Raw genomic sequence first — 23,260 nt, 5'->3', positions numbered from 1 at the left:
TCACAAGAACTTGGATCTTCAGATTTGGGGGTTTTGGTCCAAGAGTTTATTTTCACCCTTGATTATTTTTTTTCCATCTTCTTTGTCCCACATTAGATAGGAAACTGCCTCTTGTGGCTGTTTGTAGACTGAGGACATGCCTGGTTTTAAAACTTCCTCTTCTCAGTTTTCTGGAGACATGACTGTGCTAGCCCTGTAGCTGCCATAGTGGAGGTCCTGTGGGGTGGACTGAATGGTCTGGGGTCTTCATACTTCAACCTCTCGCCATCTTTCTTATTGCAACTTGATAACAGTTACGGAGCTGGCTCCTGACAGCAGTGTGAGGCTTGCCCTCATTGCTGATCTGATTGGTGCATCTGTAGAGTGGGGCTTGCTGCTTTTCTAGATCCACAGTGCCTGCCTGCCACCCACACCCTGCTCACAACAGCCCCCTGAGATGCCTTCTCTCTGAAAGGTACCCCATGTTTCCACTTCTTGGCACTTGTGTTTGGGAGGCATCTGCCCCTTGGCCTCTCTTGAGCATGCCCATAGCCACGGCTTCCTTCCTTCCAGGCACTTTGCTAACGAAGGAACTGGCATCTGACAAGAATGAGCATGACGTGAACATCAAAAGCAGCTCTCAGTCAGACTTCCCAGCCTTGTGAACTCATAGGACACCTTGTAATTTTCAGAGCCTTAGTTTCCCCATTTTTTTGTATTAGCATAGTATAGCACCAACCATTAAAGGTTGTGCAAGGTTCAAGTGAGATCATCATGGTGATACACCTAGTTGGCTCATATTTCAATGCGGAAGGAGGATGACGGTGAGGATTTTGCTGGTGATGTAGATGGTAATGATGGTGATGTTGGAAAGGACGATGGTGAGGAGGATGAGATCACAGTGGTGGTGCTGAGGTTGATGGGAGTGGTGGTGGTCATGATGAATATGAATATGATGATAATGGTGATGCTGTTGTTCTCGTCTATTATTGAATACTTACCCGATTTGATAGTGCGTGGTCCTAATAACCACTCAACGTGGAGTTGTTCCAATTCCAGCACCTCTGCGCCTGGCTTTGTGTGGTATGAGCAGATAGTAACCCAGAACCCAGGTTGGAAGTCTTCTATCCTCCAAGACGATGACCTGGAGAACTTTCTGTAGTCATTCTCTTGTTTCAATTATTTCTCATTACCTTTCTCCAATTCTGGGCAACAGTTTTAACCCAGATACCAAAAGCCATTATGGTAGGGAGAGGCCTCTTTGCCCATGAGAATTTTGAAATGATCTAAGTCTCCTAGGAAAAAACACTCTTTCCTCTTCTGAGTTCTCTACTCTTGTCCTTCCAATTCAGAAGCTGCCTTGGGCTCCATGGCACCTTGTGCTAAGCCAGCCCAGCCATGTCCTGTTCCCCATTCAAGGCAGTGAAGGCCTTCACTTTGGCCCACAGTCCATCTGCAGTGGGTAATTTGGGAGTCTGACCCTACTCTCCAACTTGACTTTCCTGGCTACACAGATGCTACCCTCCATGGACTGATTTGAATATCATATTTTCATTAATACATTTGGCAAGGATTTAACTATTTCTGGCCCTGTCTTATAGCATTGTCTACACATCAGTCAAAACGGAACAGGTCACCCGCGCTGCCCTCCTGTTTATCTATTAATCATCTGGCAAATAAACCACTCAGTATCCTGCCCACCTCAGTAATGTTTGTGATGTAATTTGTTTGGATGCCCAAATGTCACCAGCGTTGATTGTAAGAGATGAAAAAAATGTACTTGCTCAGCATAGCAAGCTCTAGGCCAAAATGTAAGCATGAAATCTCTGGTTTATTTTTGTAATAATGTTTACAGCTGTTTAATGACCCTGAAAAGGTTCAGTAGTCTGGTGTTCTGTATTTCAGAACAGGAGTGTATTATGCTTATAACAACCTTAGTTAAACAGTTTGAGCTACAACAATTGGAAAAATAGTATTTAATAAGAAGCCATTGTATTGTAGGTGAAGTTGTCTTAATTATTGCTTATTCTCAGTGTAAGAAAGCAAGGGGGGTTGCAGGAAAGAGCCAAGGGTCACTTGAGCTGCCAGGAAGGGGATCTACCTACTACCAGAACTGCATGCATGAGACTATTTTGAGTAAAATTCACAGGGTGTTTGAACCCTCCCTCTCTGTGAACAGAGTCCCAGCCTTACACAACAGCTCAGAGATGTGGGATTCCTGCGAGGTGTCTGAGGCAGCACTTTTACCATGCTGATAAAAAGGGGAATATTTAGTTGTGCTTGGCTAGACAACAATATTTGATTTTTAAAAAATCCAGTTGAAATGGTTATTTTGAAAGTCATTTTATTTCCCAACTATTCTTTTCCGTAGTATAAGGATAAAACTCTTTCATGCAACTTACTGGCAAGATCTATATTTTTTTGGACTATTCATGAGATTACTTTTTTTTTTTCCCCTGTGCTAGCAAAATGGAACTGTGTTTTTGTGTAAAATTTATTTAGACTCATAGCAGCTGGCATTTCTGGTGTCCTGATAGTTTTAAATTTCATTTTGAGTGAAAGATACAATTAGGTTCTCTATTGGAAGAGTTAAGTGAAAACTTTTGTCATTGAGATCACAGGAAATAGTCTCGGAGACAGAGATGCAAAAAATCAAAATAACCATTACCACCATCAAAGACAGCTGAATGGCTCACTGTACCTGCAATGATGAGGAGACAATGTATTTTGATAATCTGTCCACCCAATGGTAGGTTTCATGTGTGAAGAATACTGTCATCATAAATATGAAATTACTTAGTTCAAGAAAAAAAAAATAAAACAATGGAATCTAGAAATCTTCACCCTGGACCCTGACCTGTATTTAGAGGCAGAGCCGGGCATTTCTATACCTCACGGGGTAAGGGGTACCAAGTTGGCGAGACTCACCTACAAGTCTGATTCTTCATCAATATTGATCATGGGGTTGAGCGCGAGAAGCACCCTGCCATGACCTTGCTAGGATAGGTCAGGACTGGGTCAGGATAGGTCAGGACAGGGGAGGAATGTTGTGATATTTCTGTGTTTACAGTGACCTTGAACTGCCTCGCCCCAGTGAGGTCATTTGGCTGCCTTTCCAGAGTTAGGTAAATTATGTATTCATTGGTTCCTTCCGCCAGTCAACCAGGGTTTATTGATCCTCTTCCTTATAAGCTTAGGGCTGGGGCCAGGAGTTGAAGGCCAGGGGCCGGTGGTTCTCATTGTTTCATAGTTTGTTTACTTCCTTTTATTTGTGTTAAAGGTTTTCCTACCTAGGTGAGGTATTTACAGGTTACTCAGAGGGTTGGGCCTTATTCTTTGCCATAGGGCCAGCATCATGGCCTGCCCTCTGCTGGCCCCAGACTGCTCAATGTGGGTACCCCAGCTCCAGGGTGGTTGGTGCTGAGTCCAGAGGCAGTGTTGCTGAGTGAAGGATGGGCTGAGCTCCCTGGGAACATGGCCACTGGGGCACAGCGCTGTGTGTGGATATGTGAGTCTGCCCTGCTCTTCAAGACATGCCTGGGGAACAGTGTGTGTGTGTGTGTGTGTGTGTGTGTGTAGGTCCCTCCAGGGACATGGATACACATTCAGTGAGGGAGCAGTTTGGTCTCCAAAGAAAGGCATTCTCCATGTGCTTGTCCCCAGAGGGCTGGGAAAAGGAGTAATAACACCTTCCATCAGAACTAGTGGCGCCCCTGTGGGCAGCCCCACCTCCTCCAAGCCCCCGTACTCCTACGGCAACAGTTGGATCTGATCCTTTAATGGTAGGATAAATGAACCCTGAGTTTCTCAAAGTATGCATTTGTCTAAGTTACTGGAGTGCCACCAGTTGAGGAATCTATGCCCTTTTCTTAACATGGTCACACTTAATATGCACACTTGTGTGTGGGTGCACACACCACACACCACACACACACACACACACACACATACACACACACACCCTTGTACACATAGCTGCAAAGGTTTGTCCTTTCTCTAACTTTGGATTCAACCTGGCAAGGACCTTTCATTGCTTCCCCAGCATGGCCCACAGGCTCTTGAGGCCAGGCACATAAAGGTCCCTGGCAAATATTAACTGAATGGCGGAGGTAAGGAGTAAATAAATTCTGGACGGGCGAAGTGTGGAGAAATTGGGGCCGACCCAGGTTTTATGAGTCCCGGGCCGGGCCTGGGGCCAGCTCATCCTGCCTCGGCTGCTTTGGCCCAGGGACAGCACACCAATTACCCCACACTCTTTCCAAGAACTCACGCTTCCCTTTCTTGCTCTGAGTCAAACAGCAGGCGTTGGTTATGTTGGGCTCATCACCACGTCCTCGGCTGCACCTGCTCATGGAAGCTCAGAAGATTCTGAGCAGACCATATAATGACCCATGGCACAGGGGGGCTCACTGCTCAGCATCTCCCAGGCTCATCTGAGGGCCTGGGGCCATAATCCTGGGGAGCTGGCTGGCTCCTCTGAAACGCTGGGGTCTCTCATGGGCTCCATGGTGGTCTGTTAAGTTCTGAATGGGTAATATTCTCCTAGTGTCTAGCAGTAGAGCCATCAGACGTGGCTGAAGCCTGGGATGATCAACCTGGTTACCTATAGTGAGAGAAATGGTGGTGGATGTGGCTTTTCTTTGTTGATTTCTGGACCTTTGGCTTCTGAATGGTAGTAGAGACCCTCTCAGCTCTGATAAATCTGATTGTAGACCTTCTTATGAAAATGCTCATGTTGAATCACATGAGATTGAGGTGAGAACAAGTTTCCTTTGGGGCTTGACATCTTTTATGGGCTGTGCTTATAGGATCTGTTCAGTCATTCATCCATTCAATCAGGAAATATTGAAAGCTAAGATGAGCCAGTTCTGTTCCAGGCCCCAAGGCTTCATCGTTGGCCAAGCAGACACGACCTCTGCCCTCATGGAAAAGAAGCATGTCCTCAAAGGGGACATCACACTAGTGGTGAGTGCTATGAAGAAAGTTGTCAGGATAGAGAGGGGCTGGGGATGCGGACCTCCTACAAGGTGGCTGCAAAGGACCTTTGCAAGAAGAGGATGTGTAAGCTCAGACCTATATCATGAAAAAAGCCAACTCTGTAAAGAGCTGGGAAGTGCATTCTAGTACATTCTTTTCCCCCTCCATTGAAGCATCGGCAATGACATCTGAAGACCAGTTGTTCAAAGGGGTTTAAAAAGTGTTGGTGCTTAGGGGGAAAAAAAAACCCAAAAACCAAAAATGTTTATTTTTGAACAGAATAAAGAATTCTGTACTCAAAACTCCCATGTTCATTAGTTGAACTTGAAAACTCTCAAGTTTGTTAGTTGACAAGCTGAGCTATTACTTGCACTGCATGATGGCAGTGGGGCGGGGCCTAGCCTTCAACTTGATGCCTCTCATCAACCTGATTTGCAGTCTTGCTATGTTACACCTTTAGCCTCCTCTCTCAGCTAAATTCACATCAGGTCATCAGCGGCAACCCGAAAAGAGCCTGGATTCTTGGATTCCTGTCTTTTGAGCTGGCCAACTGGGCAGCCTTGGGCCAGCCATGTTGGCTTTGGACTGTCCAAATTTCCACAGAGCTTGTGGGTGGAGTTCTGAGCATACTTATGTGGCTCCAGGATCATGATCTACCATGTGCTCAGAAGAGGCAGCATGGCTATGTGGAGTTTGAAGGGGAAGAAAAGGTTCCAGATAGGGCTCTGGAGGCTGTTAGTGCTTGCTGGGAGCCCTCAGCAACTTCTACACTCTGGACCTGCTCCTTCCTGCTGGACAGTGGGTGCTCTGAGTTCTGGGCCAGTCGTTGTCCATCACTGTGTCTTTAGTGATAGGGACTGGCACCCATCGAGGATAATTCATCAAGCTTGTTGAAGGAATACAAGAATCTCTGTGCAAAATTAACTCCTTTCTGCCCAGTCTTCAAAATGTTTGTTTTCATTTGAGTGTGGACTGCCACCAGAAACAAAGAGGAAAGATGGCAAATTGGAAGCCATTATTTTATTTCAAGTGACGTGCACTTCTATGCATGTGAACATGTGCAGTTTTCCATTGATCGTCCATAGATACCGGTTCAGTTAACCCTGCACCATGGTTGTAATTCCTCTCCCTTGTGGAACTCAAAAGCCATGTCTTTTCCCCCCTGTCTCTTGCAAGATGGTCTCAGCATCTCTCCTTGCCAAGGAAGTTGAGTCTCTTGTTGGAGACCCTTCGTGTCATGCACAGTCTGTCTGGCAGGAGGCCCAGCAAGCAGCAGACCCTACTGGGGCTGAGTGTACTTCCTCCACAGTTGAACTCTGTCCCCACAGGTCCCCTGGGGAAATTGCTTGGCCCCATATTTCTGGCTGGGGTTAAACAAAGCTCCTGGACCACCTGGATAGCCAACACAGCTAAACATTGGGATACAAAGAGGAGAGATGCGCAGAAACCATTCTATGGCAGGAAATGTATTTGGGCTCCTTAGGTGGAGTCAGATCTGCAAATAGAAGGACCCTATTGACTGTCAATCTTGAGCTCCCCCACATGCTCTGAGGTAGGGGAGGCCCTTCTCTGTGACTCACTGGAACAGGTTGGCTTTTGCCATTCTGCACAGGCTGCAGAGGGGCAGAGCGGTCTATTAAAGACAATTATGCAGACTAGCTTTGAGTGTTAGTGTTTAACAAACAGTTTTGAGTTCTAATTTTCTGCAAAACACATAGTGCAGGTACAATTTGTTCTCATTACTGTATATTGGGAAAGTTATTAAAAACACTCAAACTTGGTTGAGACTTCCTATGGCATCGTCCCTGGATTTTAATTGGTTTTTATCTAGTTCTATAAAAGATCTCTTTAAGCCCAATCAAAGTCCTGCCTCAGATATCTTGCCAGTTGAAGGACAGGGAGAACCCACTGTAAAGTGTAAGTCTTTACCTCTACCCAAATTTGAACAGTCTCAGCAATCTACTAAGATTCTACCAAGAGATAATTTATACTTCTTTTGATGGACACAGTTATCAAATGACAAAATAACAGTGTTTCGTAACATAAGGGTTAAATCTTAATCTCTGAGGTTTGCAAAGCCGCTACTCGCAGTCTCCTTAAAATTTAATATACCTCGTTAATGCTTCCTTGCAAACACTGAAGGATTTTTATGATTATAATCATGTGTTACAGCACCTAGTACTGTTTCTAAGCAGCATACTAATCAGCTTAATGAGATATTACTGCACTTTTTGTTGACTAAAGCAAAATCCCTTTTATTGTTCTAAAGCCTGTCCTTTACTTTATTTTTTCCCAAAACATTATCTTGTTTTATTATGTACCAGTAAATATCATGCCATTCGGGTTTTTTTTTTTTTTTTGGCCAAATCATAAAACGATCTCTTTCATCTCAGACTGGTTAGCGTATTGAATATAGTGAATGGAAACAAAAGTTCATAGTGAGTCTGTTTGGTCTCACAGTGAAAGCCTTTCTGCTGTAAAAGCAAACTTTGAACTGAACCAACAGGTACAGGTGCTACATGGGGTAAAAGGAGGAAAAGTTTAACACGTAGCCCCTTGATTTGTTATTAGGTGTTGAAAGTGGTAAAACATTAATAATTTAAACATGAATGAATAATTGCCGTCTGTAAATAGAAAATACAAGGAAGACGTTCTATCGCCAAAACAAATTGGAGGAGCAATGCCATATTGCATAATTGGCATTTAATAATTCATTTTTTTATTATTGTTTTTGACTATAATTCCTTAGCATTATTATGTGTAGGTAAGGCATGAAATGCAAATTTGCCACCAGCTGATGCCGGTGAGTCTGTGCACCATGGTCTCTGGCACGGATCTGATCTTTGTCTTTATTTGTAGGGATGGAAGAAGCGAGTCTGTGCCTTGGAGTGTCCTCGGCGGCACCTGAAGCTGAGCCTCACCTGAGTGGCCCTGTCCTCAACGGCCAGTATGCCATGAGTCAGAAGTTGCACCAGATCACCTCCCAGCTCAGCCATGCCTTCCCAGAGCTGCATCCGCGGCCCAACCCCGAAGAGAAGACCCCTGCACCCCTAGATGAGAAGTCACATGTGCCCATGAGTGGCCAGCCCATGGGCAGTCAGATGGCGCTTCTGGCCAACCAGCTGGGTCGCGATGTTGACACCAGCCTCAACGGTCGGGTGGACCTGCAGCAGTTCCTCAATGGGCAGAACCTGGGCATCATGTCCCAGATGAGCGACATCGAGGACGATGCCCGCAAAAACCGGAAGTACCCATGCCCTCTCTGTGGCAAACGCTTCCGTTTCAACAGCATCCTCTCCCTGCACATGCGCACCCACACAGGAGAGAAGCCCTTCAAGTGCCCCTACTGCGACCACCGGGCGGCGCAGAAGGGGAACCTCAAGATTCACCTGCGGACCCACAAGCTGGGCAACCTGGGGAAGGGGCGCGGGCGGGTGCGCGAGGAGAACCGCCTGCTGCACGAGCTGGAGGAGAGGGCCATCTTGCGGGACAAGCAGATGAAGAGCAGCCTGCTGCAGCCGCGGGCCGACCTGAAGCCCCTGCAGCACGCACAGCAGACCCCGCTGGCGGCCTGCAACCTGGCCCTGCCTGCCAACCACAGCGTGCCCGATGTGGCCAACCCCGTACCCTCACCCAAGCCCACCAGCGTCCAGGAGGACGCAGTGGCCCCTGCGGCTGGCTTCCGCTGCACCTTCTGCAAGGGCAAATTCAAGAAGCGGGAGGAACTCGACCGTCACATCCGCATCCTGCACAAGCCCTACAAGTGCACGCTGTGCGACTTCGCGGCCTCCCAGGAGGAGGAGCTGATCAGCCACGTGGAGAAGGCCCACATTACCGCCGAGTCCGCTCAGGGTCAGGGCCCCAACGGTGGCGGGGAGCAATCCGCCAACGAGTTCCGCTGCGAGGTGTGCGGCCAGGTGTTCAGCCAGGCTTGGTTCCTCAAGGGCCACATGCGGAAGCACAAAGACTCCTTCGAGCACTGCTGTCAGATCTGTGGCCGGCGCTTCAAAGAGCCGTGGTTCCTCAAGAACCACATGAAGGTCCACCTCAACAAGCTGTCGGTGAAAAACAAGTCCCCCAGTGAGCCCGAGGTGCCTGTGAGCATGGGCAGCATGTCCCAGGAGGCCCATGCCAACCTGTACTCCCGGTACCTCTCCTGTCTGCAGAGTGGCTTCATGGCCCCAGACAAAGCCAGCCTGAGCGAACCCAGCCAGCTCTATGGCAAAGGGGAGCTGCCCATGAAGGAGAAGGAGGTGCTAGGGAAGCTGCTGTCACCCATCTCCAGCATGGCCCATGGTGTCCCGGAGGGGGACAAGCACTCCCTCCTGGGATGCCTCAACCTCGTGCCACCACTCAAATCCAGCTGCATTGAGCGGTTGCAGGCGGCTGCCAAAGCTGCAGAGATGGACCCGGTGAACAGCTACCAGGCTTGGCAGCTCATGGCCAGGGGCATGGCCATGGAACATGGCTTCTTATCTAAAGAGCATCAGCTACAGCGCAACCACGAAGACACTTTGGCAAACGCTGGAGTTATGTTTGATAAGGAGAAGCGGGAGTACGTGTTAGTGGGAGCAGATGGCTCTAAGCAGAAAATGCCTGCTGATTTGGTTCACAGCACTAAAGTGGGCAATCAGAGAGACCTGCCAAATAAGCTCGACCCTTTAGAAGGCAGTCGGGAGTTTTTGTCACATGGGCTGAACCAGACGCTTGAATATAACCTGCAGGGTCCCGGAAACATGAAGGAAAAGCCCACGGAGTGCCCTGACTGCGGCCGGGTGTTCCGCACCTACCACCAGGTGGTCGTGCATTCCCGTGTCCACAAGCGGGACCGCAAGGGTGACGAGGACGGGCTACACGCGGGTCTGGACGAGCGGCGTGGCTCAGGCAGTGACCAGGAGTCCCAGTCCGTGAGCCGCTCCACCACACCTGGCTCCTCCAACGTCACTGAGGAGAGTGGGGTCGGAGGCGGCCTCTCCCAGACCGGAAGTGCCCAGGAGGACAGTCCACATCCTTCCTCGCCGTCCTCCTCAGGTAGGTTGGCCGGGAAGGATGGGGACAAGCACCTTGCAGAAGGGTCCTGCCCAGGGTTGCCTGGTTCTGCACCTGGGCCTTTAGTCAGTTTGGAGGTCACTGTGTCTGGATGTTGTTACGGTGGGCAGGTGGGATGCTGGGCAGTGCCACCCTTTCCTTCAGGCTGCCCTGTCTCAAGGCAAGGGCTGTTGTTCCAACTCTTTGGCCTTCCCCTGAACACTGGCTACAAGGAAAGACAGCTGTCCTCCTCCCACGTGGTGGAGATGTCAGGTGGCATGCTTTTTAATGGGGCATAGCTTGCCCTTCCCCTGCAATTGCTCAGCCCCATTTACACCCTGACCCTATCCAGTATCACCTCATCTCCAGAAGCCAGGAGCTGGTGTTCTGCTGCATCTGTGGATGCGAATGTGGAAGTTGGAACCCTTGCCATCTCCCTCACCCAACACACTTAGTATATTCCCAGAAATCCCTCATTTGGGAATTCTCTCCCAGTCTCCACCTCCACAGCAAATGTATCTCTTGTCTCCTTCCGAAATTCCAACCTGGCTCACCTGTTCAGTCTGTCTGACCCAGAGAGTGGAGCCACTGCCTTCCAATGGTTTAGCCAAGCACAGAGATTTGAAACCCAGATGCGTGCCTGTCTGTCTTAAATTGTACTTTGTTACATGGGTGATACAGCTTTGGGGTCTAAAATAGCAAAGCAGAAAAATCTGTCATCAAAATGTCTGTGAAACGCTGAAGCTTCCTGGCCCTGTTTGGAAAAAAGAAAGAAAGGAAAAAATAATAATAAAAAAAAAACTAGCCTAAGATGGCTAAATTAAAATCACTACCTAACAGCAGGTAAGAGGTTGCCTTCATCCATATTTCCAAAGTCCCTTACTAATGGATAGTAAATTGAAAGTTATATCTCTGGCCCTTTATAAAGAAAGCACCTCGCTAATACTGTAATCATTCTGCAGCCTAACAACAGAGGAAATCATGCCATAACAAATACCCTGTTACTAATGGCAACATTGATTTCTGCAATCAGCCATTAAGTCTAGAAAATGAAAGACAGTTTGAGGCACCTCGAGGCACTGCATTGCCCACTGTTAAAGATGTGGCAGCACACTGTTGAGGGTCATTTTTTAAAAGTTTGGTCTTCTCTTCTTTTTTTCCTCCCCCCCCCCCCCCGCCCCTTCTCAGTCTCGATAAATATCTCGGTCTCAGAGGCAATCCACTGCTACAGTTATTAAGTAGGTGCCAGTTTGGTTTTGTTGTTATTGTCATGCCTCAGCCTACCTTTCTCCTAGGACAAAATCAGTATTAAAATAAAGTGTGAGTGTGGAGGCTTTTTACCAACCAGTAAAGAATTGTTAAGACACATAAATCTGGGCTGCACATTCCAGAGATTCCGATAGCACTTAATGCTGCTGCTTAAATACCCATGAAACACACTGTCTACTCCTGGAGTCCTAGACTTGCTCGCGATTTATGGCTGGTGAGACACTGTGGAAGAGTCTAACCAGGAACGTGAGCACCACGGAAGGAAGGATGAGGTCATACCACAGGGAACAACTACCATGTGGAACATACTCAGAGGCAGGGCAAGGCTTTCAAGTTGCCCTGGCTGACAGCAGGAACTCTGTAAAGATGGCCACACCGGGGAGGCAGCAAGTGCCAGGTGTCCCTCTGTCTGCCAGGAAGGACTCTTTCCAGCCTCCTAGGAAGGGGTCTTCTCTTCTGGGGACCATAGACTCAATTGTTCTTGAAGGAGGGACCTTTCAGGGGCAGGAAGCAAAGAGCCAAATGGCTCCCCTAAGTTTTGGGAGTGACGTGGAGTTCACATTGACAGATTTCCATCCCTCTCCCAGACCTTCTAAAATGAGAGGGTCTCATCAGCAGAATATTCCGACACCAAATGTTCGGCTTCATTAATGACGTGTTTACCGTGTTTTTCTCACCTTCTGGCCAAGTGATAGCCTCGTGCTATTCCTATCTCTGTTACTTTCCTGTCTCTAAATACTCTGTTGAAAAAAAAAAAAAAAACAAACCCATTTTGCTTAAAAGAACCAACCATGCTTATTGACTCAAAAGAGAATTATACTTGGGTTGCAGTTATCTTTTCACTTTTATTTCCCTCATTGAAGGATTTTACAATTGTGAATACTGATTCTTTCATTTCTGGTTGACTTCTTTGTTTTCTTCATATTCAAATTAGACCCTTTCATAATTTTCCGACTAAGTAAGAAATTGATGGCATACCAATATGCAGCCTAAATCAGCTGTGTGTCTGGGGCTTTCAGGTTTTTCTGGGATTTAGGACTCTCAACCAAATCTGGTTAGTTTCCCCTCTTATTTCTAACAAGTGTTACTTGTATAAAGTATGCTTAAAATAAGCATTTAAATAAAAATCTTGACACAATAGGTATTTTATTATTACCTGTTAGAAACCTGCAAGGTGAAGGGGAGAAAAAAAAAATTTAAGCCCTTAAGTAAAGAAAGAAGTTCTTATTAAGGCTTCTATTAAGAAATAACTGCAAAACACGGTTTTACAAATTTCTCAGACTGCATAACAATGTCGCAAAACTTAATTTGCATCACTTGATTCTTTTTTTGTTGAAAACTGGGTCAGTAGGGCCTGAGAAACTATTTTTTCAGATCTTAACCAATGAATTCTTCTTTATAAATCGCTGCTCTTAACATGATAGTAGTTCTGAATTCATCATAAAAAACCTTTTTACCAGAGCCTCTTAGAACAGATCTCTAGAAGAAGGCTTACAATGAGTGGCAGAGGCGTCCTTTGTTATCTGATGTAATTCTTTGCAAAGGAGGATTGGGAACGGAGTGGCTGTTTAAAAATGTCTTGCTCAGACCGAGACGAAGAAGGGGTCAAGTTTGCAATCAAACAGTTATTGCCGAGATGGGCGACTGTCACTGGCTAGGCTAATGTGGGATGCAGCTGTTTGTTATGTGAGCAAAAGAATGTTTGAATCAGTGAACATGTGAAAATGATTCCAGTGAACCAGAAAATGTGTTTGTTCTTTGGCTCTCCAAACTGCTGAGAACCAAGCTCAAGATCAACTGCGAAAACTAGGACCTTTGACAAATTGAGAGGTCATATTTTCTAACAGAAAATGGACAGAACCAGTCACACTTCCCCCTCTTTTCCCTTTGTTTTATTTTGTTGTTGTTGTTTATTTGACTCACCAATAATCTCACACCATCCTAGATGTCACTGCTGCCTCCGTGTTCAAGGCAAAGGGAAACTATTTGGAAAGCAGCAGCTTATAAATTGTACTCTTTTATGACATTTAGAGAGTGGGGCGGCAGTTTTGATGCTTCCTTGTTTCTGGCTTGCGTGCAAACACTCTGATGGCATTAATCTTTGCATCTTTCCCTAAAACCTCCTCTAAGACCTGGGCTCCGATCCTGGCTTGACTCTGAGTCAGAAAACGACCCAAGTTCGGTTTCTTCAGATTTTGCTTTGGAAATCACGCTTAGAATAATTAAAACTTAATGTACTAAGAAACGATACTGCTCATTATATCCAACAGGGCAGTTACCTTCCGAATTCCCCATAATTTTGGAGTGGGGATAATTGAAGTGTTGACGGTGGGAAGGGGGTAATTGAATGCATTGACCCTCTGTTCATTAAATAAAGTCGGCTAAGTTGCATGATCAATGAAAAGCAAAGATGAAAATATTGTTAACCCCTGCTTCTTGTGCTATAATATTCTGAGATGGTCAAGGATTATTTGATCAGCTGGGCTAAAAATCCTTGTGGGGTCTTCCTTTGTTGCTGGAGCAGCATTCCTGAAATGCTGGGTCTCCATCCAGTGTAGGCCCATTGACCACAGCATCAAAGGCCTTTATCCCAGACTCCCTTGCATTTACATCGGGTGTATAGTGATATGATAGATTTTCTTTCTTTTCCACCTCTTTTTCTCCTGTGGCTCCCCCCTCCCTGCCCCCCATTCATGATTACCACTGCCTGCTCCACATGAACAAATCCAGGCATCCAAAAGAAGAAAAAAAAAAAAGAGGAAAGAAAAAGAAAAAGAAAAATTTAAGTCTGAGGATTAAGATCTTCATTTTTTTTTTTTTTGCTTGTGCATTCCAATTGTTCTTAAAATATTTGGCAATGTCAATTAGTAACTGAGCAGAGTTAGCTGATGAACACAATTTTCCAGTAGACTGAGCACCCTATTGTTGCCGAGCGAACAGCAGATTTCTGAGGTCATTATCATTCGCTGGTTGCTTGGCCCAGCTGCTTCCTGCTGCAAAAGCCAAACTTTATACTGGAGCTCGGGGATGGCTGCAGCAACAGGGGGCTGGGAGGGGGAGAGGGGAGCTGGCTGCAGAGCCGAAGACAGTCATTATCAGCAGAGGAAACAGAAAGTAAAAGTTTCCAGGCAATTCCAGGAAAACTGCCGGATATCAGGCTCCTTCTTCCTGTTCCTTTCCAGGAGCTTCTCACCTCTAGGCGGGGAATTAGAAGGACCAGGGAACACCCCCTGGGCATGGTGGCGACTAAGCCCTTTGCAGAACAGAACTTTGGAAAGCAATAATCCCATTTGTAAATTTACTTAATTTTTTTTTTAAACCCAATATAAAGCGTGTGCATGATTCCTTCACAGCTAGATGCTTTCATTTTTGTCCAAAATAAATAAATAAAACTAAAGAAAGCAAGCCATTTAAAAAAATATTAGCAACTTAAAATTAGTAAACTTGGGGATGACAAACAGGGAGCATTATTTTTTCTTCCATAGGGAGCTTCTGAGCACATAATAGTCTGAAATTCCTTGCAAAATCAAATTCAGTGTCGGAGGCTGACTCTTCCCATCCTGTCTTTTTTTCCTGCACGCCCCCACCCCCAACCTGGTCTCCCTCCCCACCTCCTAATTTGGGAGCTGGTTCAGTGAGATGAAAAGCTGCACTTTTTTTAAAGCTCAGCTGTTAAAGCCGAGCGCCATATGCAGCCCTTCCGTCCCCGCCGTGGGAGCGTGTGCAGCGGCCACAGTGTTTGTGGAGATTTACGGAGGCTCGGCTTGTGTGTGCCGAAGCTGTGCCCAGGCAGACGCTGGCCAAGGCCCTTCCTCCAGGCTGAGGGCCGACGTGGCTGCTCTTCTGGACAGACACTGCTGGCGAGGCTCCTGGGAAATGCCACAGGGGGCCAAGGTCAGAGGCCCCAGCGACCTCATCCCTGGGCTCCTCACCCTGCCACTGGGTGCTGGGGTGGTCCTTTCCCTGCTGATGCTGGGATGAAAGTGGCTCTCAGATCTTGGTTTGTTTGGGGGCAGTCCCTTCCCTGGGGGCTGGATACTTTCCAGCAGCTTCTTTTATAAACTTCCCATTCACTCTGAACTTTTATTGTCTTGTGTTTAGGAACAATTATTTGGGAACACTCAGTGACATTGTGGGGCTTTTGCTGTCTCTCTTACCCCTTTGCATGTGGCTATAAACCCCACTCCTTTGGGACTTGATGCCGCACTCAGGTCACTTAGCCTCTCAGAAAGAGAGAAACTGTATCAGCTCTAAAAATCTTTGGATTAGGTGTGTGACACAAGAGACATGTGACATAAAATCCCGTAAGCAAAGTCCCCTCTAAGGTTTCTGTAGATTTGGGGTGAGAGGGAATAGATTCCAAGTCTGGGTTCACTCAAGCCCTTCTTGTGTTCACCAGATGGGCTCAGTTTACCCATCTGCAGGGTGGACACCATGAGACGCCAGTTTCCTCTTCCTCTGCTCAGGTGCTCTGAGGGCTGCTGCGTTCCTGCCCACAGAGCTCTGAGGAGTCCAAAGTGCTTGCTCCATGATGCTTTGTGCCCTCTGTGTGCCAACATGAGGAGCAGAAGCATTCATTAAAATCTAAATGTAATGGCCATGAGGAAAACACAGATCAACTAAGGAAAGGTTATAAGGAAGCAAGGAAGGAAGTAGACAGTTTTCCAAACCGAGCAGGAAGCCTTAGCCGTGTGATTCCTATTAGTTTGGATGGGAGTTTCCGGCTCAGGTCCTGGCCACCACGCCTCGGGTGTGTTGAGACTGGAATTAGCAGTTTGCTTTGCAAACAGCCGCCCTATGTCCTCTGCTTGACGGTTCATCCAGAAGCAGGTATCATGAGCCTGCAGAGGCTGCCTTTCACCCACTCACTCACTGTGCTTCCAAGTTACTAGGAAATTACACCCACAGTGTTGTGTTTGCACTGCCAGGGGCCACTGCTGCAGAGCTGGGGGCAGCTTCTGTTTGCAGGGTGACTTGGGGTCCTCCCACCCACCCGCCCGGATCCCTTCTTCACCAGGCTGCGGATCCTTCGAATCCCTTCTTTGGTCTGAAGCTTTGTGCCTTGCTCATAAGAAGTCCACTCCTGGGAAGGGGAGGCAAGTCAGGCTGCCTGCTTTACATCTCAGCTAGTTTCCTCAAAGGTTCTGGAAGGTGCCCTGATCATGAGAGGGGAGGGCGCAGAGTCAGACTTCAGTAAATCCTGTGTTTTGCTGCTGCTGGAGACGCCACAGGATTCCAGAGGCATTGCTGGGGTCCTTGGTGATCTAGAGGTGGAGAGAAGAGGAAATCCATTGGGAAAGAACTGTGTAAAGAGCAGTTGGGGGGCATTTTGAGCCTGTGAAGTTAGAGGAGTGACAGTCAATTCCTTTAACTGTGGAGCTGTGTCTGAGCATTGATGGTAGGGGTGGAGAAACACCTGCAGAGATCGGGAGATTGGGTTTGTGCAGATTCCCCAGATGCATGATGACTGGGCTGGACCTTTGCCATAGGCGGCCTTGGGGCCTGCAGGCTGCTCTCCTGGGCTCCTCACCTCCCTCCGCCTCTCTCTCCTCTTTTGGCATCTGACTGGAATCTGCACCCTAGCCCCTGATCTGGCACGCTGAGGAAAGTGGAGGGGGCTCTTCGTGGCCTCAGAACGCAGAGAGGAAAGAGGCCTTCCAAGAGGTGCGGGGTGGGTGGAGGGTAGGCTAGCAGGTGGCAGTGTATGTGGGGGGGTGTTCTCTGATCTCCCCGGGAAGTTGCCGCAGCTGAGAGGAGCCCTGGGTCCCCCTCGCCTTTTCCTGGCAGGATGGGACGATGGCAACATTTACTTAAGCTGTGGAGTTTGGCACTGCCGCAGCCAGGCGCCATCTGGAAAGCTCTTCTCCGAAAGCCGTGGACCCTCCCCAAAGGAACTTAGAGGAGCAGGGCTTGGGCAGAGCTGTGGGACTTTTTCCTTGGGCAGATCCTTAGCACTGAGGCACCTGAGCAGGGAATGGAGTCCTCTGGAAGCCACGTGGCTAAAATGTGGACTTTCTCTGCCCAGCCTCTTCAGTTAATTCTAGAGCCAGGCCTGGCTTAGGTTCTCTTTGTGAGGAGAGCACTTGCTTTCCTGGGGCTGTGTCTCCATCTATCTATCTATTTATTTATTTATTTTTGTACCACATTTTACTTCTTGTCTTCCCCTAAGTCCTTGTGTGACAGTGTGGGTGTGACAGTGTGGGGCTGGCCCCCACTGCTCTGGTCACTTGTGGGTACCACCTTGTAAGAGCAGAGCCAGTGAGCGCAACCTAAGGACCAAATGCTTTACTTCTAAATGTGCTGCGGAGACAGATCTGGAACTCGATGGCTTGGCTTGTGACAAACAGGGCCAAGCTAAGCACAGAGATTTGCCACCATCCTTTCCCTGATCCTCGGCTTCAAAAAGACTGTAGAGTCCCCAAAACAGTGCATGTCTGAACACCATCTCCAGCTGCCTGATGGGTGGCCAAGGCTAAATGGGAGCTGTGTTAAAACAAGGTGACAGTCTAGGTGGCATTCGTGGGCCTTCTGGTTTTTTAGTATTCCGTTACCAGCACCAAAAGAAAATTGTCCAGGGCTTAGCTTCTTGTGGGACTCATCTCCTTGTTGCTGTGAACCTTGGAGGTTTTGTGTGACATGTGGCATGTGCCTGAGAGAAGTGAGAGACACAGCACATACTGACTCCTTGGCTGGGCTGCCCACCACACACGTGGGAGACCAGTCCTCCCCTTAAGGGTGCCCAACCAGGATGCTGGCATAGACGTGAGCAAGAGGAAGGGGGTCGTGGGTGAGCTTGGCTTTGAGATCTCATTCTTTGCTTCTAAAGGACAGGGTCATTTTTTGACTTTCCTTGTGAGGCAGTACACCTTTGGGCATTTATTTCATTTGATGCCTTGAGTATAGGTACATCCACAGGGGAATCTGTTCTTTCCTTTGCAGAGGCACCTCATGGGGCTGCAATTTTGACTGACACGACAGTGGTTTCTTTTGTATGACCTCAGTTCCAACATAATTTGATACCCAAGAAAACAGGTCCCTGCTCTGCACTCTCTTCTCTTCATTAAAGTAATGTCCAGACACGCTTAACTCAGTGGTTGTCATCCATGGTTTTTGGATACCCTCAGTGGTCTTCAATCAGTAAGAGAGGCATTTTGGAACATTTCCAAGCACTTCTGTTGACTTCAACATAAAAGGTGTGCATTGGTGGTTTTCTTGAAGAGCAAGAGACATACCTGCTTCTGTCTATTGCTAAATATGTTCTTTTTTAAGAAATTTTATTGTTAAAATAAGTGTTTTTTTTTGTTTTAATTTTAGTTTTAAGAATTTATCCTGAAAATTGAAGTGATCATCCAGCAAAGATGCTTTAGGACCTCATTATCCCAGTTGTGGGAGGAGCCTTGGCAAAGTTAGTGTCCATTCCCAACCAGGTCTGCCTCCCCAGAAATGTCCTTGCTGGTGACCTTCCAAACCTTTCTACTCTTTCTCCTCCAGGAAGGCGATTTGCTGATTCTGTTTAATGATCTTTTCTTTTTCTTAGTATAAAATAATTCTTGTTCACACTGGATATTTAGAAGATATCGATAAATAAAAATAAAGACAATTTCTAAATAAATATGCCTACTATCATTCAGAAGGTATTGTGAACATTTTAGTTCACACTTTCCAGTCCTTTGAAAGAGGTATTTGGCAAAAAAAAAAAAAAAAAAAATCATCTTGTAGATACTTCTGTATAAATACCGGTTAAAAGGTTAAAATATATGTCATGCTTTTTTGTCATTGAAAATCTGAAACAAGGGTCAGCAGAAATTTCCTTTAAAGAGCCAGAGAGTAAATATTTCAGGCCTTGCAAACCATGTGGTCTTTGGAGTAAACTCTCTATTCTGCAGTAAAGGAGAGGGTGTGGTGGTGCTCTGATAAAACTTTATTTACAAAAACAGGCAAAAGGCTTGATTTGCCCCAGGGGCCGTGGTCGGCACACTGCAGTCCTGTAGTGATAGCTTTTTGTTTTTTACAGCCTCACACAAGTAATATGCTCTTTGAAAAAAATATCAGAACTAGGAAGAAATAAAGAAAAGAAATCTGCATCTATTTATGATTTAAGTATCCCACCATGGGACATGGGACTGTTTCTGTTCTTTTACTCAGAGAAGCAACACAATGAACACCTTTGGAATGTTGTGTCTGGATGGCCCTCATCGCTTGCATGACTTCCTTAGGTGAAAGTACCTCTCACTACAGCCTCTGGTCACAGGCAGACCGCCCTGAGGCTGCAGAGGTGTCTCAGCCAGGGGTCACCATAGCTGCAGGCACTTTCTTCCTATGTTATAGTTCTTCTGTCTGTCCGCCTGAAGCTGGGTCATTCCCTGCCCCCAGGTTACCTGTGACTTATTTGTTCATTGTAAGTATGCTCATTTATTTGCTCAATCATTAACTCATGTACTTGTTCTCTGAAATCAGAGCCTGATTCAGTAGGTTCAGAATGCTGAGCAATAGGTCTTGGGCCTGCAAAGGTGGGCTGAGGCACATCTCAGAGACCAGGGCCTCACAGCCTGGTGGGTAATTCATAGAGTGAGAGGGACACATGGTAGGGTTTATTACCCCAGAGGGTGTTAGAGACCCTTGGTGTGCAAAGAGGGTAAGGAGCCTTATCAAGCCTTATCAGTCACCTACATTAACTCTTTCAGCAAAGAGGAGTGATTCTTTCCATCTGCAACATCCAGCCAATCTTGGTGACTTCCCGGAGGAGGCAGACTGCCTCTGACTGGCTGTTGTCCCCGCTCCCTGGCATTGAACTGCTGTCTAAATCAGTGTCTCTTGATCCAGAGGAGGCCCTGGGAGAAGAATTCAGCTTTTGAGGGAGACCCCCAGGCTAGGAAGGCAGGGCAGGGTCAAAGCAGAATGGGGGGGTACTTATCCTAGAGAAATGGGGTCTCCTTGGCCCAGGCTGCCCACCGAGCCATGCTGGAGAGGAGTCTCCTGGAGTCAGAGCAGCCAGGGAGAGGAAGGGCTGCTGTGTTCTCACCAGGGAGCCAGGGCAGGCTGCAGGCTCTACCTCCTGACCTCACTCATGCTGTCACCATAGTCACTGAGTCATGACCTGGGGACAGCAGGAATCAGTGTCTCAGGTGGTGTAAGACTCTCACTGGGACCCTGCAAATAGAGCACCCTGAGAATTTTGAAGATCTCACCTGGGAAGGAAGGTTCTGGTCTTGTCCACCTGACCCACACCAACCTTACCTGACTTGGGGACTGTCTGCACTGGGCCCACCGCAGGGCAGGGGAGTCACGTGGCAGCTCGCGCCTCATCTATTGGGGCAGCTCATCAGGGATGGCTCCGCAGATGTCGCTGTTCTTCGTAGTAGATGGTGGGACAGGACCTGCCTGCAGGGCACCAGGTTCTCCTGTTGAGGAAACAGCTCAGGGCAGGACACACCCACTTCAGTGGGAGGCTTGGCTCACCGGGTCCAGTGTTAGCTGTCGAGCTGGGCTAGAGGGCAGCTCTCTTCCCTGCTCTGGGGCTCGACTTTCTCACCCACACTATTGGAATTGGGGTGGGAGTGTGAAGGCTCGGAGACCCCTCTCTGCCTTCACACTTTCCTGTCTCAGGTCTTGCCCCTCCTCATCTCTCCCTTCCCAAATATTTCCTTGGCCCCAAGGAATTCAAAGGGCCTCATCTGCTTATCCTGATCAGAGAGCCAGAGCTCCTTCGGGCTGAGGATTTAATAGATTTCTGACTGATTTACATGTCTGAGCCCTGTCAAGGCATCTCAGAGGGACTGGCATGCCTGGTGGGTGGGCCGGCCAAGGAGACCCTCTTCTGCCTTCTTTCCCATTAGGTACCTCCCACCTCTTTCTCCTAAATGTGGTGGAGGCAGAATCCTGTAGTGGCAGGTCCCTGCTCCACCCAGCATGGCTGAGGGTTTGCTCTTTAAGTGGAGGCCTGACCTTGCAGGGTGCCCGAGAGGCGGAGACTGAGGTGGTTGTGGCTGAGGTCTCTGTGCTGCTCCTCACCAGTTATGTGGCCCAGCAAGGGCTTTTTAGTCTCTGTGCCTTGGCTTCTCCATCGACAGAATGGGAACATTTTTAGCACTAGTGTGTCTCTCTAATAAAGTGCTCAGCAAAGACCCTTCCCAATAGATGGAGTCTGGTTTTAGTATTATTTCCACACTGTACAATACAAAAACAACGGGGTAAAATGGAAAACTTGACCAGTTGGTTGATGGCTGAGAGTTACACAGCACCAAGGACTGGCCTCCCTGGCTTGGTCTCATTGATCTGGTGTATATGTGAATTCCTAGTAAAATGGTGGGAGCAGTTCTTCTTATCACACTCTCTTCACTGGAGGAGGATGGGGGTCATCACAAAGCAGTAAGTGACATTGCCCTGGGTAGGTAGCTGTCTTCCATCATGTTGACTCAATACAAGGTGGCTCCATCCCTGCCCACTTTCCCCATATTCTATGTTGCCACAAGTGATTCTTGTTTCAATCTGACTTTAACTACAAACAATATCCATAAAGATTCAATGTTTCATGTAACTAAAATGTCTAGAGGTTGGTCTGATTCTAATAATGTAGATAAAGCAGCTAAAAGAATATCCTCAACGATTCCCTCTCTCTCCTCATAATAGCAAAAATGCTGCCACAGCTCCTACCTCATATCACCAAGCAGAGGACCACTCTTTGCTGGAGGCCTAGTAACTTCTTGCACATAGTATGTCTTCCTTTTTTATTATGCTCATTTGTGCACCAGTCACCATTGCCAGGGGGATGGGTTACACCACTTCCTCACGTTAAGCTGGGCTAACATTTGGAGGGGTAGGGAAGGGAGAATGTGATCTCCTCCAGCCCAGTAGCTGGAAATGGGAGAGAGAAACTTTATCACTGAAATTCAGATAGAGGAGACGTGGAGTGTAAGCACAAAGTAGTGTCCAAGATGTCATGGCCCCAAGGTTCTGCCAGTTGAAGCATTTATCTTGTTGAGAGAATCTGGGGAGATGCAGCCCCCATTCCTGAGCAGGAGATATGTGATTCTGTAACCAGCACGGAGACCCTGCTCCTCCCCTTCCTCCAGTTGTAGAGAAGACTGCGTTACATGGGAGGATGTTTTTGTTATTGTTTTGTTTTTGTTGTTTGTTTACTTTCTCCATGTGTCTCTTTCTGTTTCTTCTCTCCATTTTTTGGTAATGCTGGGTGTTATCTTAGCATGGAAATGATAATACATACCACCAAAGAACCCAACCCAACATGTCCTTCCATGTGGTCACTGTGTGCCCAGCATGGCATCCTAGTCATATTAGCAGAGGGAGGGATCTGGTCCAAGAGCAAGATGAGGCGGGACTCTCTGCTTCTGTGGAGGAGATGGTCTGACTTTGGGGAATGGCCAACCCATAAAAGAGACCTGCAAACCCTCAGAGCAGCATTGCCACTGGTGTGGTTGCGGAGCAGTGGCAGAGCCTTAGAGGTCTTCCTGAGCAGAGGGGAGCAGGCTGACTGTTTTACTTCCACCTCATCCACCTCCACTGCCTCCTTCTCAGGTAGAAGCACAGTGCCTGGTCCAGGACCTGTGTTTGTCTTAGCTCTGAAAGGACACTGTGGCGATGAGTCTATAGGTTCATGATGAGTGGTGCGTATCCCAGGGGCCTGGCATTGGTGAGCCCTGGATTTGGGCTGAGCACAGATGCTGTTCTACCCAGCCCTGGGCTCTACTCTCCTGGTTGTCTACAGGTATTTCACAGAAGGTGCCCTGGGGAATATGCCCTCCCGGATCTTACAGTCTGGAAAGGAGACAGAGGTGTCACAAGATGAGCAAACCAAGGTATAGGAGGTTGGATTGAATCAGAAAGCAAGGTAGTTATAGAGCTGGGATTTGAACCGTCGTCCCTCTGACTGCTCATATTTTAATTCCACTGTTGGGTGATGCTGAGCATGAGATAAATCCAGCAGAAGGGAGGACCTGGCTACCCTACCCGATCTCTGGCTGAAGGCTGGCAAATCTGGGCTTCTGTT

The 23,260-nt window shown here is 47.5% G+C and overlaps 1 protein-coding gene across 1 annotated transcript in view; it reads left to right on the top strand.

Annotated features, from left to right (window-relative positions):
- The window catches only part of Znf536 (zinc finger protein 536), a 427,081-nt gene that overhangs the window by 178,386 nt on the left and 225,435 nt on the right, over nucleotides 1–23,260 (top strand). The window contains exon 4 of the mRNA XM_071604575.1: nucleotides 7,816–9,987. Coding sequence (XP_071460676.1) covers nucleotides 7,818–9,987 — 2,170 coding nt within the window. The 5' untranslated portion in view covers nucleotides 7,816–7,817. The remainder of the gene's footprint in view (nucleotides 1–7,815; nucleotides 9,988–23,260) is intronic.

Source organism: Marmota flaviventris, chromosome 18, assembly GCF_047511675.1.
Source record: "Marmota flaviventris isolate mMarFla1 chromosome 18, mMarFla1.hap1, whole genome shotgun sequence".
NCBI lineage: Eukaryota > Metazoa > Chordata > Mammalia > Rodentia > Sciuridae > Marmota > Marmota flaviventris.
This window is presented reverse-complemented; position numbering and strand designations above follow the sequence as displayed.